Genomic DNA, 14,083 nt, shown 5'->3' on the forward strand with positions numbered 1-14,083 from the left:
TCTTTCTTTTTTTTTTTTTTTCTTTTTCTTTTTCTTTTTTCTTTTTTTAGGAGCCGGGGAACGAACCCAGGGCCTTGCTCTTGCTAGGCAAGCGCTCTACCACTGAGCTAAATCCCCAACCCCAAGATAGGCATCTCTTATAGACACAGCTTTTACGTTTTTGTTTGTTTGTTTGTTTGTTTTGTTTTTAATCTTTTTGAGGCACAGTTTTACATTGCCCAAGTTGACCTTGATTTGGTTGGTCTTTAACTCTTTTTTTTTTTTTTTTTTTTTTAATTTCTTTTTTTCGGAGCTGGGGACCGAACCCAGGGCCTTGCGCTTCCTAGGCAAGCGCTCTACCACTGAGCCAAATCCCCAACCCTGGTCTTTAACTCTTGATCTTTCTGCTTCTTAGGTGTGGGATAACGGGCACAACATGCTGCTACACCCGGCTCCCAGCATAGAGCTTTGTTTACAGGTTGAATACATTTTCTGCCTCACGCTTATGAGGAAACACATTCAGATTAACTGTTGTATTTTTGCTATTATAGACTCGATCGTCTTTTTATCTTACTGGATACGGGTACTACCCCAGTTACAAGAAAAGCCGCTGCACAGCAACTTGGAGAAGTGGTGAAACTTCATCCTCATGAATTAAATAATTTGTTATCTAAGGTAAGAACTCAGCGTTTTCTTAGTGTAATGCAAGCATAAAGACTTGTGGACAGAGAAACAATAGGAAAGGTAAAAATAATCCTAAATGACCTTGTGGTCTCTAAATTCCATTAAATATCTTTACTTCTTAAAATATTTTTTCAAAGTTGCTATTTGTTTAAAAGATATAAAGTATTTAAATCAGTTTTAGTTGTTTAAGGAATCTGCCAATATTGAAACTTTTGCTTGTGTGACAAATTTGAATCTGACCCAAATTGCTAATGAACTAAGTTGTTAATCTGGTTTGTTAGTGGCCTAACTTGTTCTTAATGGCTAATAATTATATGGCAGTTGGTAGTTTTTCAAATGGATGAGTGCTCATGGGCAATACTTGAATATATACGATATCAACTGACCTGTTCGGAATGGGAGATTTTCTGCTTTGGTGGGTCACTGTTTCTGTAATCCTAGTATATGTTTTTACCTGTGCAGTGGCTGAATTTTGCTTAACTCTGTGGGTGCCTATACATTAGTATTTGACAAACGTTAAATTCTTTGGCATGCAGAATAAAGCAGTGATACTTTGGGTGATGGAGCATATGACTGCCCAGACATTGGGAGCCCTAAGGGAGTCTAGTCTAAACCCCTCCTTTCATTCTTATTTGTCTCTCCCTGAGACATAGGGGTCAGAGTTATAAATTCCCTTCAACACATAGAAATGTGCATTGTGTGATTGGTACCATAAGGGCTAATACTATTAGACATTATGTGGACTTTCTAACCAAGATGGAGATGATGGAGAGACTGACTTGGTACCTATAGGCCCCCACATTCTCTGAGTGGAAAAGGATACCTATTAGGCATCATACTCATCTGTAAGGTGAGTGCAGTGCAGAACTAAAAACTGAAAGAAGTTTTTAGGCCCCACCCCTCCCCTAAAGCTGTGTAGCTTTTTTTTCTTCTTCTTTTCTTTTCTTTCTTTTTTTTTTTTTTCTTTTCTTTTTTCTTTTTTTCGGAGCTGGGGACCGAACCCAGGGCCTTGCGCTTGCTAGGCAAGTGCTCTACCCACTGAGCTAAATCCCCAACCCCAAGCGGTGTAGCTTTAACTGTCCTGGAAGTTGCTTTGTAGATCAGGCTAGCCTCGAACTCAGATATCTGCCTACTCCTGCCTTCCAAGTGCTGGGATTAAGGGTTGGCTCTATCTCCCCTCCCCCCCCCCCCCAGCTGGGGACCGAACCCAGGGCCTTGCGCTCGCTAGGCAAGCGCTCTACCGCTGAGCTAAATCCCCAACCCCTTATTCTTTTCTTTTTTAAGTTTAAGATTTATTTATTTTATGTATATGAGTGTTCTGTTTGCATGTAAATGTATATGCCAGAAGAAGGCATCAAATCCCATTACAGATGGTTGTGAGCCAACGTGTGGTTGCTGGGAATTGAACTCAGGACCTGCTGGAGAACAGCCAGTGCTCTTAACCACTGAGCCATCTCTCCAGCTTAGGAGTTCTAGTCTTTTTTTTTTTTTTTTTTTTTTTTTTATTCTTTTCTTTTTTTCGGAGCTGGGGACTGAACCCAGGACCTTGCACTTGCTAGGCAAGTGCTCTACCACTGAGCCAAATCCCCAGCCCCAGGAGTTCTATTCTTAATTCTCACTTCAACACATTAACTGCTGTCCAATTGTTCTGAAATATTTGTCTTTAATACCTTCTTGTCTTCTTTTTTTTTAAATTCTTACTCTTAATATTTTCCTGGTCTCTTTGGTATAGCTGTACAGATGGCTTAGAGATTGAATTTTTGCTGCTGTTACAGAACTGGGTTTTGGTTTCCACACATGCACATGGTGGCACATAAACTCTGTAATTCCACTTATAGGAGATCCTATTCCATCTTCTGGTCTCCAAAAACACCAGGCACACATGTAGGTGCCCATACAGGAAAATGCTTAATGTATAAAATAAAAGTAAGTAAACACTCCCATCCAATTTACAACCACTAGATATGTTTCTGTATGTTTCGTACATCACTTTACATACAGCAGGCATCACAGCAATTAATTTTTTATTTTTATTTTGCTTTTTTTTTTATTTTGGAGACATTGTTTCTCTGTGAAACTCTGGCTATCCTGGAACATACTCTGTGGCTAGACTGACTTTGAACTCAGAACTCAGAGATCCTCTTGCCTCTGCTTCCCCAGTGCTGGGATTAAAGCCTTGCACCACCATCATTAGGCACACTAATCTAATTTTAAAATGTTTATATCACAATAGAAAGATGCCATGTTTCTTCTAGCAGTTGCTTTAGCACATACTCCGTATGTAATTACAAATGCAGCCATTTAACTAACTTTGTGACATGTCTGTTTTGTGCAAAATAAATTGTGCAGTGTGTGGTCTTTTATGACATGTTTCATGTAAAATAATGTGTTCATATTGTAGTATGTTTTATTACTTTATTCCTCTATATTGCAGAATGATATTTAATTCTGTGGATACGAATGGACAGAATTTACACAGTGTATACCTCTTATGTTAATCAGCTGGTGGATTTTATGTTGTAAAAAAAATACTGTTATAAAAATTTATGCATCTTTTTATTGTATGGACATATATATTTTGGTCTATTCTTTTTTTAAGTTTATATTTATATGAATGGATGTTTTGCCTGCATATATGTTTGTGTGTGCAGTTACTCGTGGAGCCCAGAAGCAGGTTGTGGATCCTTTGGAATTGGAGTTAAGGCATTTTGGGCCACTGTGATGTGATAGGAACCTGATGAAGTGAGGTCCACTGCAGAAGCGGCATGTGCTCTTAACCACAAACCGTATCTCCAGCCCACCTTTCCCCTTTAAAATGATCAAATTCTATTAGTTTTCTTTTTCTTTTTTTTAAAGATTTATTTATTTATATGAATACACTGTCACTTTCTTCAGACACACCAGCAGAGGGCATCAGATCCTGTTACAGATGGCTATGTGAATGTTGGGAATTAAACTCAGGACCTCTGGAAGAGCAGTCAGTGCTGAGCTATCTCACGAGCCCCTACTTTTAGTTTTCTAATAGTAAGAAATGTACCATAGTCAAAAGACAAACATAAATGTGGTAAAAATCACAACTTGACAGAAGATTAATTCCATATTCTATTCTACAAAGTATTCAGTGAGGTACAAAAGGAAGTAATCCAACAGGTATGAACACGTAGCTATTAAAAAGAATGCTAGTCAGGGTGGTGCACACCTTTAATCCCAGCACTGAGAAAGCAAAGGCAGGTGGATTTCTATTGAGTTTGTGGGCAGCCAGGTCTACATAGTGAGTTCTGTCCAGGCCATTCAGGGTTTTGCTATGAAACACTGTCTTCAAAAAACAAATCCTAACAACAAAATCAAAACTATGTATAGGTAGTATAGTTGAAAACAATAACCACCATTCCTGGTTTATTACTTGGGTTCTAGGGATTATTGAATTTAGGTCTTCATGCTTTCCTGGCGGTAGCTTACTTACTAGTTGAGTTATCTTACCCACCCAATTTTGCTTTTCAGTTATTAAATTGTGATGTTATTTTTAAAATGCCGTAAAATATTTTATTTTCTCTTTTCCCAGTTAAAAATGGTAGTGAGAACAAGAGAACTGTCTCAGTGGGTAAAGGGGCATTCTGCCCAGCCAGTAACCTGAGTTCAATTCCTGGACCCAGAGAACGGAAGGAGAGAACCAATTTCTGCAAGTTCTCTGACTTCCACACATGTGCTAGCGTAATAAACACAAACACACGGAACAGTGATAATTTCTGTGAATAATCAAATTTTTGAGTTTAATAAGTTTAAATAAAATGGTGAATATGTATTTGAAGGATTCCAGGTTATAAATGAATAACAAATTAATATTTTTTCTGGTTACCTGGTACAAACTTTTGTTTGATATGTAATTGTTTTATTTTATAATTTTAAGGTATTAATATATTTAAGGAGTGCAAATTGGGATACTCGGATTGCAGCAGGACAAGCTGTTGAAGCTATAGTGAAAAACGTGCCTGAGTGGAATCCAGTGCCAAGAACCAAACAAGGTACCTTTTTTTTTTTTTTTTGGTTCTTTTTTTCGGAGCTGGGGACCGAACCCAGGGCCTTGCGCTTCCTAGGCAAGCGCTCTACCACTGAGCTAAATCCCCAGCCCCTACAAGGTACCTTTTAAAGTAGAAAAGTAGTTTGAAGTAAAACATAATTGTAGATGAAGTATGTGGTTTAATAATTTCCATTTTGATTTAAGGGTTAATCTTCATGTTCTCAGCCTTGCTAGGAAAGAAGATTAAGTTATTTTTGCCTAAAATTTTTTTTAAAAGCATGTGAGCAATAGCTTGGTTTTCTTTTTCTTTTATTTTCTTTCTTCCTTTTTTTTTTAAAGTTTTTTTTTTTTTTTTTAAATTATATATGGGTACACTGTCGCTGTCTTCAGACACACAAGAATAGGGCATCAGATCTCATTACAGATGGTCGTGAGCCACCATGTGGTTGCTGGGATTTGAACTCAGGACCTCTGGAAGAGCAGTCAGTGCTCTTAACCACTGAGCCATCTCTCCAGCCCAACATTAAACTTAAAAAGAGAAACTGCTGGGTAAACAATGTTTTCATGTGTTATTTCTAAAATTATTAAATCGTATAGTATATACTAAATGTATTACTGCCCTTTAAGGAGTGAATATTTCTGAATCAATTCCTTTTTCACTGTTGTTTAGAATATTGTATAGTGTGGTATATTTTAAACTTTAGCCTAGTTTATATTTGGTTACTTGGCAAGCTAATTCTTTAGTCATGTTTTCTCTCATTTAGGGGCTTTGTCTTGTTTGCTGTTTTGATTTTGTGTGTGTTGAGGATTGAACCCAGGGCCTTGCAGATGAAAGGTTTTGCCTTCCCAAATTAATGGGTCTTTGTGGCTGGTCTCTGTGGATAATGGTATAGAGGTAAAAGATTGCACTTATTTTAGGATTGCCTGTGCCTGTGTTTTAAAGCAAACATATGCCTTTGAAAAGGCTGCAAGGCATACATTTTAGTTAAACAAACTTTTATTGTGTATTACTTCATCTAAATTTCATGTTTTGGAATCCGGCAACACAGTGTCTTTTATGTTACAGTATGAGCTCTATCAAAGGACAGAATTACAAGTTTAGTTTTCAGGCATTGAGGGTTTTGTTTTGTTTTGTTTTTTTTTTTATAATAAATGTTTCCTAGTTGAGAATTCAATAAGGAGAAAGTAGATTAATTTTTAGTCGCTTAATATAAATCTTATCTTTCTTAAAAGTTTTTGCTTTTATTTTTGATCTGTTATTTTGAGTTTTTGTGTTAATTTGCTTTTATCTAATGTAAACCCAGAACCTTCTCATTTCTAGCTCATTATCCCCAATTATCTTGGTGAATAGACACAGTGTAGCTCATTTTAGGGAACTAATTATATTAGCATTAAAATTTATACTGAAACTGCTTATAAGAAAATATTCATGAGGTTTTGTTCTTTGTTTTAAGTTAAGTGGTTACACTTTACAGCAGATGGTTACAAATGCTGGATTAACTCTTGTGTTAGTAAGCTGTAGTTTAACATTTGTAGCTGACCTTTTTTGGGAAGAATGTAGAGCATTTTGAAGATCTTGGGTTTCAAAAGGGTGTATAATTTCAGTAGCTTGTCATGAGTTTACAAGTGGTATGGACAGCAAGTCTTATTGAATGACTTGTTTATATCCTGGCTGTTCCTTAGACACAGGGAGAACCAGTGTTTTTAACTTACTTATGCATACATTTTGTGCATGTTTGTCTTCAGATTTAGCAATACAATTACCTCATGCTGTAACTCTGGAGGTCTTTAACCCTTAAACAGTAAATTAAAGTATAATATTTAACATATACATCAACATGAGGATTTCTTCCAGTAGTATACTTTCATGGTTGGAAACATGTATATATACCCCCTTACCATTTTTATGGTTTGTAGAAGGGGAGTTACCAAGTTAATAATTGATTTTCAGAAAGCTTAAGAACTGGCTGTAGATAAATCACAGTAGTTTTTCTATTTATTTGTTTCTCTTAAATATTAGCCAATTTTTACAAGTAATGATATACCATGTTCTTTCACTCTGATAAAAATAATATTTTTAAACTTCATCTAGAACCCACAGAGTGTTCTATGGAAGATTCATCTACTACAGATCGATTAAATTTTGACAGATTTGATATATGCAGATTGTTACAGCATGGGGCATCACTTTTGGGGTCTGCTGGTGCAGAATTTGAAGTTCAAGATGAAAAATCAGGTTAGTAGTCCTGGAGAAGTCTGAAATTTTGCTTTCAAATTAGTTTATAATTTGTGCTGTGTAATATATAAGGAATCATGAAATGTAAATTGACTGAAGTTTTTAATGCATGGAGAGTTACGGGTAGATAAAGTGACCAACAGTGCTTGTTCTAAAGCTGAAGTAATAAGAACCAATACAAATTGGGGCAGTATTTTCACAGTTCTGGGAATTTGAAGGTTATTTTATTGTTGTCTTATCTTATGTTTTGAGTAGTGTTAGAACTTGTGCCTATGTCCAAAGTAAAAAGTTGAAATTAAAATTAAACCTTGGTAGGTAAATGGCTCATTATCTTTAAACTTTCAGAATTCTTAGATGCACAGGTAGTTGAATACAGTGCCTCATATTTCAGAATGCCAGCTCATTTGGAGGCTGAAACAGGATCATCTGAGTCCAGAGTTTGGAATTAGTCTGTGTAACATAGTGAGAGCTTGCATCAAAAAAATCCAAAACCAAAAAGGGTTATTATAGGAAATTGAATGTTTTTCCTACTTAAGATTATAGCCTTTAGTAGAAAAAAAAACCCTTGTTTTTAATGGATTTCTGTAAATAAATAAGCTGTCTCTTAATTTAAAAAAGGGGGCAGGGTGTCACATACTTTAATCCCATCAGAGACAGGTGGATCTCTTGAGTTCCAGGCCAGCCTGGTCTGCATAGTAAGTTCTAGGCCAGACAAAGCTACACTGTGAGATTTTTTTAAGTGATAGATGATTTTGATTATGTATGGTCTGGCAAATTTGATTTTTTTTTTTTAGCCATTTATTATTTTATATGTGTATATGTAGGTAAGGAGCGTGTGTATCATGCTGCACATACTAGAGTTAGGAGAATTTTTCAGGGCTGGAGAGATGGCCCAGCCGTTAAAGGCTAGGCTCACAACCAAATATATAGGAGAATTTTTCATTTCTTGCTTTCCACTGGGTGGATTAGTTCCTGCATCATTTCACATTGCCACCTATTGCAATTTGGTGGGATCCAAGGGATTGCATTTCTTTCATGCTGCAGCCAGAGCTTTTTTGATATGCCAGAAACTGAACTTAAGGCATTTATGCTGCAAGATCTACTAGTGAGTTAAACCCCACCTCTTCTTTCCTTCTCCCACGTTAGTTTGGGTGTTTGTATGTGGGTATATGTACACATGTGTATTTGTGAGGGCCAGAAGTAAACCTCCTGTTCTTGTTGATTTTTCAAAACCGGGTTTCTCTGTGTAACAGAGTTCTGGTTCCCTCTGTCCAAACCCTAGCCATCAGTGATAGCACACAAGTGTGCGCTAGCTATTAGACCATGGTTCTGAAAGCCCTTGAAATCAGATGCTGTTTGTCCAGCCCCCAATTTTAGTGTTGTTGTTGTTGTTGTTGTTGTTGTTGTTGTTGTTTTGATAGGATCACCTTAAGGATATGAGACACTTATATTTTATGGTTGTAAAATATTCTACTGTGTGGATACCATGCCTTGCTTATATTTTACTAATTTGGGTGTTTTCACTTTTTGACTATTAAGAATATGCTTCTGCCTAGGGCTAGTGAGATGGCTTACTGCTTAAAGTGTTTTGCTCTGTAGAGGATCCATGTTTGGTTCTGAACCTGTATGTAAGTGATGAAACTACCTGTAACTCCAACTCAGGGGAATCCAGTGTCTCTGCTCTATGCACATATCTCCCCTGCCATACACATTAAAAATAAAAATAAATATTAAAAGGAATAACTTACTATAAATCATTCATTTAAAAGTTTATGTATGGACATGTTTTCATTTTTGGAGTAGAATGCTGATTTATATAGTAACCATGTTTTTCTGTTGAAACTACTAGGTTGTTTGTTTGTTTGTTTTATTTTTGTTTAGTTCTTGAGATAGGGTTTCCCTGTGTAACAGAATCTTGGCTGCCCTGTAACTTGATTGGTAGACGAGGCTGGCCTTGAACTCACAGAGACCTGCCTGTCTCTGCCTCCAAGTACTGGGATTCAGGACTTGCATCACAAACTACCAGTTTTTACAAAGTGGCTCCATCTTATATTCCACCAACAGCGTATGGGAATTCGAATTTCTCTACAGCCTTGCCAACTCTTTATTGTCTGACTTTTGATGCTAGCCATACTTGCTAATGTGAGTGCCATCTCTGTGGTTTTGTTGTTGTTGTTGTTCTTTTCAGCTGACTAGTAATAGTAAGCATCTTTCTTTTCATGTATTGTCTATTTTCTCTCTTCTTTGTAGAAATGTCCATTCAGAGACCGTTGCAGAATAATTGGTCACACTGTGAACCCCAAAATTGTGTTATTTACTGAAAAGATCTGTTTCTGTTTGTGGTGAGGTTCAGCCATTAGTACACACCTTTAATCCCTCTGGCTGGAAAACAGATGTGCCCTTAGCACACACCTTTAATTCCAAACAATGAAGGTAGAGTTAGTTTGTAGAAGGAAGCACTCATGTTAGAAGGTGATGTTTAATTGAGTGGCAGACAAAGTGAGGAGTCTGAGAAAGAGTTAGGATATGCCCAATTCTCACAAGAAGAGTGAGGAAAAAGAGGCTACTTAAGAGAGAGCAGTGCAGAGAGAGAAGAGAGGAAGAAGGCAGTTTTACCATGATTGTTACACAGAGACAGGTTGCAGACAGAACAAGCAAGACACAGGGAAGACAGAAGGAGCCAGAAGATTAGAACAGAGTGCCAAAGTTAGTATGGGGCCAAGCAGAGCAATTCAGGAGAGGCAGAGAAAAGGAGAGGTGTGTGTCAGATTGAATCAGTCGGCCTGGAGAGGAGTTAGAGCCAGAACAGCTGAATTGAGTCAGCCACAGAGATCAGAACAAGAGAGGGGAGAGCTTATGTGGCAGCAAGTGTCAGAGGCTGTAAACATTCGAGGCCTAAATAAGACTGTAGGCTAGAAGCTTCCAAGACTAGGCCATAAGCCTCAGAGATGACAAATACTACAGGTGAATAAAAGTATCTTTTTTAAGAGACTTTGCTCAGTTTATCCTTTATTATGGCTTAGAAGCATTCTTTATGTGTTCTAGATACAAGTGCCTTATCAGATATATGATTTGCATATTATCATTATTTTGTGGGTTGCCTTTTTATTTTCTTGGCCCTGTTCTTACGGTAGAGGTGGGATCAAACCCAATGCCGTGTGTATATTTTGCTAGTGTTCTATCGCTGAGTTAGAACCCTTGTTTTCATTTACTTGATGATATTCTTTGAAGCATAAAGTGTAATTTTATTAGGTTCAATTTCTGTATTTTTCTTTTGTTTTGCAATTTTTATGTGCCACATGTAAGACATTCTAAATCAAGATCATTTACCAGTATGCATTGTTCTGGTCCTTTTTTTAACTTTAGTTCTTATATGTAAGATTAATTAATGTTCTGTTTTAGCAAGTTGTTTGTTTGTTTGTTTGTTTCTTTCTCTTTCCCTCCCTCCCTTCCTTCCTTCCTTCCTTCCTTCCTTCCTTCCTTCCTTCCTTCCTTCCTTCTTTCTTTCTTTCTTTCTTTCTTTCTTTCTTTCTTTCTTTCTTTCTTTCTTTCTTTCTTTCTTTCTTTCTTTCTTTCTTTCTCTTTCTGAGCTGGGGACCGAACCCAGGGCCTTGCGCTTGCAAGGCAAGCGCTCTACCACTGAGCTAAATCCCCAACCCCTTAGCAAGTTTTTAAATCAAGAAGTATCAACTTCCAATTTTGTTCCCTTGTATTTCTGGGAGCTGGAATTAGGGTAGTTGTGAGTGATAATGAGTGCTGAGGACTCTGGAAAAGCAGCAAGTGTTTCTAACCTCTGAGCTATCTCTTTAGTCCCACTATTGGTTCTGTTAAATTACATTCTACTTATTCATTTGTGCATGTGTGAGTGGGTTTGCAAGTGCCCAGGTGTCCTTGCAGAGGTCAGAGTCCAGCTCACAGGAGCTGTTATCTTCTTTCACCTTGTGGGTGCCAGGGACCAAAGTTGGCTCACCAGGCTTGCAGTCATCTCTTTATCCACTGAGCAATCTAGCTGCCTTGAGATAATTACTGTTTTTTTTATTTATTTATTTATTTATTTATTTATTTATTTATTTATTTTGGAAACAGGGCCTCCCTATGTAGACCAAGGTGACATAAAACTCATAGAGATTTACCTGTTTTTGCTTCCTAGTGCTGTTTTTAAGAAAGTATTTTTATATAGAGTTTAAAAAATTATCTTAGCTGTTATAAGGCTAAGTTTCAACTTTTAAAAAATGTATTTATGCCAGGCGGTGGTAGTGCATTGCTTGAAACATTTTAAAACTTACCTACTTTCATTTCCTTATCTTAGTCCTTTGGGCTACACCATCTCAGAACATACAAAAGAGCACTCTTGGGATAAGCATTCATTCATTTGTCAATCTTTTTCTGTCCAACAGAGTCTAGATTTTGGTATTATGGCCTATCAGGGCCCTTCAGAGAAGGTAAGGTAGAGCTGTAAAATAGTAAGACTGATTTCCTTAGGTGCGAATTGCATCATCTCGTGTACACTTGGTAACTGACAGGAGGGCAGCTAGGGTCTCGGTGGAATTAGGACATTGTTTTCTGATGACTATAGGTAACAAAGTTTGTGGGCTCTTCAAATTAGTATGGTTTAATTCAGTTGGGCAGAAAAGATCTTAGTCTTCATCTCCTTTCTCTCATCCTTTTCTTCTTCCTCATTCCTTCCCACTTCTGTCCCAACTCCTCTTTTTCCTCCCCCATCATCATCACAAGATCTCACTTTATATCTCCATCCTCCTGTCTTAGCCTTTTAGGTAGCTAGCAGTACAGCTCTGAGACTTTATATCTGACAAAAGGTGTTTACTTTCATTATTATTGTGCTTATTGTCTGTCTGCTTGCAAGTTTTCCTGTTTGTCTTTTTTGTCTTGTTTCCCCTCCCCCTACTCTTTTGTAAACATATCTTGTTAGTCAGCACTAGTAGACCTAATTGTCATGTCTCTGCCTCCTGAGTGCCATTCTGCCTGTCACTGGTTTTGTTTTGTTGTTTCTTTTTTTGTTTTGTTTGTTTTTGGAACAGGGCCTCATTATGCCGCTTTGGTTATCCTGGAACCCACTATGTAGACCAGGCTAGCTTCAAACTCACATAGATCTATCCACTGATTCTCAAGTGTTGGGATTAAAGGTATACACCACCATTCCTGGCTCTAGTTTTGTTATTTTGAGACAGTCCTACTGTTAATCCAGCCTGGCCTTGAATTTAAACTAAGGAACCCTGGTTGGCCTCATCTGTGTAGCCCAGACTGCTATCTCAGCTTCTGGGTACTGGAATTACAGGCATGTGGTACAACTTGCAGTTAACCAAGCAGATGTCTGACAATATGTGTTTTGTAATAATTTTTTTTTTTCTTGTAGTGGGAGTCTGTTGAGACAGGGTTTTTCTGTGTGAACCAGACTAATCCAGACTCAGAGAGATCCGACTGCCTCTGCCTCCTCAATGCTGAGTTAAAGATCTGCACTACTGCTGCCTGGCTAGTAAAATCTTGTTAACTAATTTGCATGGATTGTATTTCTTCTCCGTCCATAGGTGAAGTGGATCCTAAAGAGAGGATAGCACGCCAACGGAAATTATTACAGAAGAAACTTGGACTTAATATGGGAGAAGCAATTGGAATGAGTACTGAAGAACTCTTCAACGATGAAGACTTGGATTATACTCCAACTTCAGCAGCCCTTGTAAACAAACAATCTGTAGGTAAAACATTGGGTGGCTTGATTGCAAGTAACAGCACAAAGAGTTGGCTTCATTTTGTTATGCAGTTGCACCAAGAAAAATGTTGTGCTTAAAGCTATTTGTTGCTCTTTAGTGCCACTCCAGCTCAGGGTCTCAAGCTGAGAATATGGCATAGCCTACAGACAGAAGGCCAGCCTGTCTCCTACACGTCAGACTGCCAGATACATGCTGTGCTAGACTGTGTGTGCACTAGTATTAAAAAATTCTAGTTGCTTAAATGGATGAAAGTAATCTTTGGAGAGTGAGAAAAGGACTGTCACAGATCTGAAGATAATAGTTTAGAACTGCCATTCATAGCTCTAAAACGAAAGAGGAAATAACATTTAAAAAAAAAAAACAGGAAAATAGGATACAAGGATAAAAATGTAATAAGATTGAATGAATAAATCAATAAATGGCTATAAGCTACACTGTGGGTTCTAAGAGCCAGATTCAGATCCTCTGCAAGAATAGCAAGCACTTTTGTTTGCTGAACCATCTTCTCCTTAGTCCCCCACAGAGTTATCTTACTAATAATTTAGGAACACAAACTTTTCTATTCCTATAGGCAGTCTGTTTAGAGTTATTTGTTTATCTTTCCTAAAATTTCTACATGAGTGCTGGAGCTTCAGACTCAGTTCCTCATGGTTGCCTGGCAAGCACTTTATTATCGAAGATCTGTGTGTACTGTACTGTTCTGTGTCCATTTAAAACATGTTATTCTTTCCTCCACTCAGTATAGCCTAGTATACCAGGATATGCAGATTAAACACATTTATGTGGTATATGTATGTGCTTCTAGGTATATTTGCTTATCACGCAGTTTCTGTAGTGTCTTCAATGAATAGAAAAATGCCAAAACAAGCAGGAAGTGGCTATGAGGAAAGGATCATGTGGCTAAATTGATGATAGAATACTGGACCAGTTAGTCACTTAAGGCTATAATACTTTTCTTTTTTCTTTCTCTCTCTTGCTGCTGCTTCTCTTCCTCCTTCTCTTCCTTCTTATTCCTCTTCATCATCATCATCATGATAAGCATCAGTTTCTTTTATTGAGATTTTATTTTCTCAATTTTTGATGATATTGTGATTATTTTGAAATATCTGCTCTTCAGAAATTCTCCTTGTTAGGATTATTTATTTATGCCATACCTGTAGTACAGAAAAGTTGTGAAACAAGACTTAGTTGGGAATAGATAATTAAGAAGTTTCTTTTTAAGTTTTAATTATTTATTTTTTTGAGACAAGGCCTCTCTATGTAGCCCTTGATGTCCTAGAACTCACAGAACACCATTGCCTCCCATGGGCTTAAAGGCATGCCATTTTTTAAGACAAGGTCTTCTTAGGTATCCCTGGCTTTCTCACCATCCTTCTGCCTTTCAGGTGCTGGAATTTTAAGTGTTCCAGTACATATGGCTTGAGAGTAAAATCGTGA

General features: G+C 37.4%; 1 protein-coding gene across 1 annotated transcript in view; it reads left to right on the top strand.

Annotated features, from left to right (window-relative positions):
- Positions 1 to 14,083, top strand: part of Btaf1 (B-TFIID TATA-box binding protein associated factor 1) — a 90,706-nt gene that overhangs the window by 17,373 nt on the left and 59,250 nt on the right. The window contains exons 2-5 of the mRNA NM_001439402.1: positions 531 to 654; positions 4,571 to 4,685; positions 6,774 to 6,917; positions 12,464 to 12,627. Of these exons, the coding sequence (NP_001426331.1) occupies positions 531 to 654; positions 4,571 to 4,685; positions 6,774 to 6,917; positions 12,464 to 12,627 (547 nt within the window). The remainder of the gene's footprint in view (positions 1 to 530; positions 655 to 4,570; positions 4,686 to 6,773; positions 6,918 to 12,463; positions 12,628 to 14,083) is intronic.

Source organism: Rattus norvegicus, chromosome 1, assembly GCF_021556685.1.
Source record: "Rattus norvegicus strain SHRSP/BbbUtx chromosome 1, alternate assembly SHRSP_T2T, whole genome shotgun sequence".
NCBI classification, from domain to species: Eukaryota; Metazoa; Chordata; class Mammalia; order Rodentia; family Muridae; genus Rattus; species Rattus norvegicus.